This window comes from Buceros rhinoceros, unplaced genomic scaffold, assembly GCF_000710305.1.
Source record: "Buceros rhinoceros silvestris isolate BGI_N320 unplaced genomic scaffold, ASM71030v1 scaffold9753, whole genome shotgun sequence".
Classification (NCBI taxonomy): Eukaryota; Metazoa; Chordata; class Aves; order Bucerotiformes; family Bucerotidae; genus Buceros; species Buceros rhinoceros.
This window is the reverse complement of record NW_010404220.1, coordinates 48,629-56,438: the sequence shown is the minus strand read 5'-3', so window position 1 is coordinate 56,438 and position 7,810 is coordinate 48,629. Positions and strand designations below refer to the sequence as shown.

General features: G+C 42.1%; 1 protein-coding gene across 1 annotated transcript in view; it reads right to left on the bottom strand.

Annotated features, from left to right (window-relative positions):
- FYB (FYN binding protein) overlaps nt 1–3,502 on the bottom strand; it is a gene marked incomplete at its 3' end in the record, with an annotated part of 45,770 nt that extends 42,268 nt beyond the window's left edge. Inside the window, exon 1 of the mRNA XM_010133307.1 lies at nt 3,404–3,502. Coding sequence (XP_010131609.1) covers nt 3,404–3,502 — 99 coding nt within the window. The remainder of the gene's footprint in view (nt 1–3,403) is intronic.
- Nucleotides 3,503–7,810: the final 4,308 nt, after the last annotated feature.

The following is a 7,810-nucleotide window of genomic DNA, read 5'->3' as shown; positions in this document are numbered from 1 at the left end:
TAGGGAAAAATAGTACGTGAGAGAGCACCTTTGGACAGGTGCATTAGTATCATTAAAGCAGGCTTGAGAGTTTCCTTCCTAAGACAGAATAGCGTTGCTCTGTGTATCTGTAATACACAACACATGCAAATATCTGGTTTTATGCTGCCGCTGGGGGATAATATTTCAACTATGTCAGCCTGGTCAGACGGCAAGGCAAAGAGTTAGCAGTCCTGGTTAGCAATGCTGTGCCACTCCTTCGAATCCAGAGTTCTGGGGGAAAGTGGCTCCCTGCTGTGATCCTGTTACTGCCTCACTTTGAAAAGTATCTGATTTTCAGTAAAAATTTGATATTCCTGAGGACTGGCAGAAGCTTCTGCCTGCAATTGCTACAGCAAGCTATAAGAACGAATGTTTCTTGTAGCATCAGTTTAGGTTATCTTTGTGTCTGCAGTTGGGGCTAAACTTCCTGAAAAACGGGCTGCTGGGTTGCCATTTGAAGATGTTTTTAGAGTTTCTGACAAAGTTTTATGTGGTCATGAGTGAATTAGCAGCATTCTTTTGTGTCTACATGTACTGTCATGCTTATGGGAACATCTGGGCTTTCCAGATACTATGTCAGCTGACACACAGGATTCCATGAAAGCTTCTCTAGTCAGTGCCGTGGATCTTTAAAATTGCCATAATTCAATCCCTATAATCTTATAATCACTGACTATTGTTTCTATATTTCTGTTTGTCTGAATAAGGAGTGCAGAAATCTGTTTCCACTGTTTATATTTTTCTATACTGAGAAAGGTAGAATGGGCAAATTCAGGAAAGAAGACAAACAGTGCTGGCAGAGTCTCCTTACTGTGACTATGCTTTGTGAAGGATGTATTTCTGTCACAAAGGAAAGCCCAGTGTTCTCCAGAGCATAACAGTCACATGCATGTTAAGCTCCTGGTTTTCTGCTTCGGTGAGCAACGCTCAGTAACATTCCGGCCCCTCTCCCAAATCCTATTCTGAACCCTAGTTACCAATCTCCTCATCCTTACATGTAGGCAGCCAACCAGCAGAACACCCATTCATCATCGTTGGTCAGCTAGCCTCCATCACCTACTTCACCATCCTCCTCATTCTGTTCCCACCATCAGAGCCCTAGAATAAAAGTAAGTACTCTAATAGTTTATAAAAAACATTGGTCCTGTAAAGCAAAAAACCTGAAGATTTCACCTTTTTTTAGAGTTTACCTCCTCCTCAGGAAAAGAGGGCTCAAACCTCTATCTCCAGCTCCTAAAGCTGACATTTTACATTAAACTGTCCTCTGACCCCACATTGAATTGCCTCACGGGATAGCCCTTGCACAAGCTAAATCAGTCCTTCCAGAGCACAGTTCTTCCCATGGACAGCTAAAGCTGATACAAAGCACCTGCCATACAAAAAAACTTTCCAGGCAAAAAGTCCGAAGTCTTTCTTTTTTTTCTTTTTTTTTTTTTTTTTTTTTTTTTTTTTTTTTTTTTTTTTTTTTTTTTTGTGACTTCACCTTAGAGGTGGTCAACTGGCTCAAATCTCAAGCAATTCTTTGAATACAAAGAATGCAAAACTTGTATTCAGGTCACATTCCACCAAATAACTCATTATTGCCCTACACTCCCCACTTCTACACTCTGCCCCTGGGCTGTCCCTCAGTGTCCCCTGCCAAGTCACAGGCTCTTTCCAGCCCCTTTTGCTGCAAGGACCACATCTCATTTGTGCCTTACGGAGGGTCACAGCTGATCAACAGTGCTAGCTTGATTAGATGATTTAATGAGCTCAATTACAGGTGGTGTACAGGTAGCTGTGATGACTGAGTTTGTGACAACTAACTCCTGGCCTGAGGCAAGGTGCATGTGGAGAAGACATGGTGGCCTCCTTAGTAAGGCAGACTTGCAAGCAAGCAAGTAGCCTGGTTGGCTGGGAAGTTTCTAGAAGCTGTGCGTGGGCTGAGAGAGAGGATAGAGAAGCATGGTAGGACTGACAGGAGCTGGACACAGTTTGTGTGGGGAAAGTAGCTCTGGCAGCTGCAGAGGATGGGCAGCTTCTTGCCTGGCCTCATGACATGCTCCTTCAGCCCCTCTCCCCTGTGCCCCACAGCAGTGGCCACACCTGTGCCCTGCCTTCTCCTGCCATCAGCTCATGGGGCCCTTACTCACTCTGTGCCTCCCTGCTGGGGCTCGACCCAAGCCCTGCTGAAGCCCATGCAAGCCTGAGAGCGTGGGGGCAGCCATCTTGGCAACTGCTGTCATCACTGTCCTGGCACCCAGGAGGAGGAGAAAGGAGGGAGGCTGCGCTGGGGGAGACTGCATGGGAAGAGAGGGAGGAAACAACTTTCTCAAGGAAGAAGTCACTTCAGTTTCATCCCGCTATACCCTTGTGTAAATGGGATTATCCACTGGCCTAGCCCCCCCTTCGGCATCCCCCCTAGCTGCTGATACCAGGAGGAAGATGAAGTGGAAAAGCAAGAGAAACAGACAGCTTTAGCAAAACACCCCTGACTTCTTTTTCTTATCAACACATCCTTCCCTTCCTCTGCCTGGGAGGCAAAAAAAAGTTCGCAAGAAAATGCAAATAACCTGACCAGGAGTTGTGCAAACCCTGTGGGAGGGACACACCATGATACCAAACTAAAATGTAACAACCTCCTTCCCTGCTCTTTCTTATGTTAAACCCCTACCAGCTCTTCAAGTCTCCTTGGCTTTTAGCTTGGAGAAGAAAAACAGAAATGCGTATTTCCTAAAAAGCATCCCAGCTCTTGAGGCAAGGTCCTGCTGTCACTATTTGCCTTTCTGCACTAGCTGATATCTGTGAGTCTTCAGGTATCACCTGGCTCAGTTAGCATAAGCATTCTCTAGGAAGTGGGTAGCAAAGGGCCTTTCCCTTCAAAGTCTCCTCCTTAAACCTCAGAAGAAAAGGTTTCAGATGAAGCAATTTAGGCTCTGTTAACATAGTAAGATTTCTTACCGACAACTTTTTAGTCCTTTTAAAAAGTGGAAGACCAGACCTACAAACTGGAACACAGTCTGGAACACAGGAAGTTCCTTCTGAACATGAGGAAAAGTTTCTTCACTTTGACGGTGACAGAGCACTGGAACAGGCTGCCCAGAGAGGTTGTGGGGTCTCCTTCTCTGGAGATATTCAAAACCCACCTGGACACAATCCTGTGCAACCCACTCTAGGTGAACCTGCTGTAGCAGGGGGGTTAGACTAGATGATTCCCAGAGGTCCCTTCCAACCCCCAACGTTCTGTGATTCTGTGGTCTATGATAGAAGAGTGGGGAAAGGTAGACAAGAACAGATTCCATGTCCCAGGACTACCACTGTGCAAACAGAATTTAGGAATCCCTTGTCTAGGCCTGGCATGCATTCTTTCTTGCTGTAGTTCTGCTTGTTTCACATCCTGTACGCCGTTTTTGCGACTCCTCTTGTAAGTCAACAGTTTAACCACATCAGTGGAAAATTCACAATAGAAAAATGAGCCCGTGCTGTCATGGTGTTCAGTCATCTCGACTAGCTGTACACTTGGAGAAAGTAATTCTTGTTAGTGTTGATGAGGGGCATGGGAGACATAACAATCACACGTTTAAACTGTTTTCTGAATGGGCTAGAAGCTATGTAATGACCACCACTATTTTTCACTGTGGTTTGCTGAGGTGCCTCACCCACTTCCCCTTGAGTGTCACTGAAAATACACAGATTAAAACTATTCAAGGAATATTCAAGAAGATATTCAAGGGTAGAATTTCAGCACTAGATTAACAGACTTGCTTGACAAGGGGAACATAAAAAAAAAAACAAACAGTGAAATTGTACACAAAAATAACCACAGTAGGCAATCGTAGCAAGCATATCCAGAAACAAACATCCCTAGTTCTGAGATAACCCTGGCTGTATTTCTCACAGCTCTCTTTCACTGCATATGCCTGAATCCTGTAAGGGTAAGTGCCTTTTAGCTGTGCATACTTAGGCCCTCTCTGTCAAAAGAATGACCCAAGGAAACATTTCCTTCCTTAAAGAGCAGATGGAGAGGGGTATGAGTCCCTTCCTAGCAGTTAGGAGTGCGGGTTTCAGTGTCAGCTCCCACAATTGCTATATAATGTACACTGGTGAATAAGAATAAGCTTTTTCTGACCACCATTGAAGTGGCCATTTAGTGAAGAACTGCTTGTTTTAGTGAAGAACACTTCGCTAAATGGCTGTATTTTTATAAGACAAAATTTGATCCTAAAAAAGGAGTAATATGTTTTGTTGATCCTGGGAGATGACAAAATCCTTTTCAAGAAGAATGCTACAGAACTACAGAACTACAGCACTGAGCCCTGACTGAGTTATTTCAGGGCACGTTGTGGTACAGTAGCTGTTCTCCAGGAACTGCCCGTGGACAGACTTTTTGTCTATAGTTATATAAGGTGAATGACCGAGTCTGCCACAATTTAAATGAGACGTTAGTAAAACCGGTGGGGCAATGTGAATGCTTTCCTTTCCTAGCTGAGTTACCTGGGAAAGGTGCCGCACCTTACTTTTTAACTGTGTTCTAGCTCCATCTGGAGGTTGTGACTAAGACGGTCCCAGCACTGCTCTCTGCTGTCTTGCATTTTCTTTAAGTTTCCACCCGCGCAGCATCAAAGCAAAGACCAAATAATGTGATTTGCTTCATCTGTGAGACTTCTGGGTTGCCTGTGATGCAAAGATGAAAGCACTCCTTTCCCCGCAGTGCTATATAACATTGTCAAGGCAATAAGCCTATGAATTAATGGTTTGCTTTATTTTTAATTGTCATTCATATCTGGATTCAGAGAAAACAACCTGGAGCCTTGAAAAGATTTAAACAAAAACCTGAAACTCTTAGTTGTGGATTATTTCCAAAGTGCATTTGGGGACAGCAGAAGTCCCGTATTCAACATACTAGCATATTTACATACTGTTTCTAAACAAATCCTTTTATGAAAGTTTTGTTTAGACATTTAAATCATGCCAAAAGAATAGCTGTGTGTTTGCCTTACAAATTTTAATGTAGGGTTTGCAAATACAAAGGCCTTTTCCCCATGAAGATACTAAATTCTATAGCTTATTGTCTCACCTAGGTTTCATGAGATATCTTTTTTCTCTTGAAACAATATTGACAGGTTCAAATAAAGAATACCTCTTTAGTAAATACCACCTTCAGGGAAAGATTGCTTTATTTAGGCATCTGTACCATAATAAAAGTTTACAAGCTACTCCAGAGAAACTATTTCGCAGAGCAATTATTTTCAAGAGTAAAGAAGGCCTGAAAAGCTATACAGATTTTACATTTTGCTGCATTTATCGGTAAAATCACTTTTCTTGAACTTATGGATTTCTTTTATTAATCAAATACTTACACAAACAAACACATATGTAGAATTTTAACTGGAATTTTAAACAAACTGTCTTTTCAAGGAAACAATTTTACAGATTAGTGAAAAAAACCCAGCTATACTGAAGAATTTTTTTTTGTAGTTACATAGTACTTTTGAATCAAAATAAGATGCAAAATAATTTGTCATCTTTGCCTTGAAAGAAGATGTTTTCTCTCACTTAATTTTGAATGGCAGAATCAGTAAAACGCATACAAGTTATTTCACATATGAGGGAGATAAAAAACCTCAAAAGTTTCTTTGTGCCCTCAAAAGAAGGAAGTCAACTGCAAGGCACTGAATTGAAAGATGTTAGAAATATGTTCAAAGTTTTACAGTCACACCCCCTGCAGTTTTAGTGCTAAATGTTATGCAGCCATGTAATAATAAAAAAAACGAATGGATCGCTATACTTACCATTGTTTTGGCCATTGTGCCTCCACAGATCTTGTTGTAGAGTGGATGAAAAGTCTTCTTTTCCCTGTAGATTTCTCAATGGTGTTATGCGGCCTATCCAGCCTTTATGGGAAAATATAGCTGCAGAATCCTTGATTTGCATATTATCAGGAACCTAACAGGTTCCTTAACATTTGTTTGGGGTACACTGTTCCCCTGTGAAGGACGAATGACAGCGAATAAACATTAGTTTCTTACATGACCTTCAAGATTACAAGGAAAAACAGGTCCCTGCTGATGAGAAAATTTTTTCACTAATCTTTGGCTGAATTAAAACCACAAATACATTTTAGTTTTGTCTTCCATAGCCTGGGTGCCTGAATCTTTGTGTATTCAGGCTTCGCTACCAACCCCATGTTCTTTTCTCTTTTAAAAGAGAACCAACGGAAATCCCACCCGTCTCCCAAACCATGCCATCTGCATTCCTAAGCAGAAAACTGCAGTGGCACTGTTTCAGTAGGAGTTAAATCTCAGCATGTAACACTCTCAAGAGTTGCAGTCTGCAGCTCCTTCCTAGAATGCAGACAAGATTTGCAAATAGGTCCCAACCTGTGTATCTGCACTGAACGAAAGCAATGTGGTTGCTGTCTTTTCCTACGATAGACAAGACCTATTTCAGTGTTTACCTTTGTACGCTTCAGCAGAACAGAGAGTTGCAGAGAGTCGATATTTCTTTTTCAGTGGGAAAGAGAAAGTCATCCCTGATTAGCAAACCCATCACAGTATTGTTCCTGCCCTTTTATCAGTGTCTTTTATTAGTGTGCTTGGGAAAGTAGCCTGATTGCTGCTCTACCCAGTAAAAGTTATCGATCTCATTCCTTTCTGTTCGTCTTCTGTTGTTCTCATCTCCTCATACTGTCAGCATTCCAGAAAGGGAGTTGTGCTTGCTAGACACAGGTGCAGCAAAGAAGACATGGGAACTGAGCTTAGTTGCTTTTTATCATTAAGTTACCCTGTAACTTACACTAACTTCCTCACCTGAGACCCCTGAGATTTGAGAGTAGTAGTTGTAAGGGAGTGGTGTGACATCCTCTGTCCTTATGGATGCTCATTTTTTTGGGATATTGTTTATAATAACAAATGTGCTCATTTTAGGTGAAATCTCACGCTATGGTAGCTTCTCCTAGGCCTATTCTCTTTTTTATTTTCTTCTCTTTTTTTTTTTTTTTTGACCAGGAATATTTGTATGTGCAGTCTTGAGAAATTGCTCTGTCTGCTAGGGATTTCCTGATATCTGACAGCTCTGCTCTTGATGAAGATTCTTGCTGTTCCCACAGTGAGACAATAACATCAGATCTTCCACCAAAAGCAGCTTTATTCTGGGTGCACAGTGGAGCAAAATACAGAAGTGTTAGGTTTGAGGCTTTCTGAAATGTTCCAGGAAGACTGCAGGGATGTTGAGTGTGTGTGTATCCTCAGTCCTCTGAGACAATCCCGTGTTTGCATTAGGAAACATTAATTAGTGGAAGCCTATTAATTAGTGGAAGCCCGTTTTCACTTCTGTGGTGTAAAGGGAACCGTTCATGGTGGCAGGAAGCAGTGAAAGGCTGTTTTCCAGCCTGTGTCTGTAGCACAGAATTTGGTTAACTTTCTTTGGTCGTCAGCATGCTTTCACCTTTTGAATGCTCTCCTGCTGTAGGGGCCTGGGAAAGCTCTGTCCCCTGCTTCCTTTTGTGATGTTTGATCTTTGGTACTCAAAGTCTCAGGGTCACCTGTAGTGGGCAGGAGGCAGTTAAAGAAGGATTCAGGGGACTCTTCCAGACCTGGACTGCAAGTATGCAAGGGACAGATCTCATTGATCTTATGGGTTTTACCACTCCACACCACTGAGCTCTTGTGTACCTTTGTTCTTAAAAAGAAATCTGTTTCCTGTCTCTTGCTTCCGTGTAGATCTTCTGATCTGTAGTAGAATAGTGAAGTTAACAACATTAGTACATTTTCCTGAATAGGGACACTAATTTCTTTTTGTTTTCTCAACA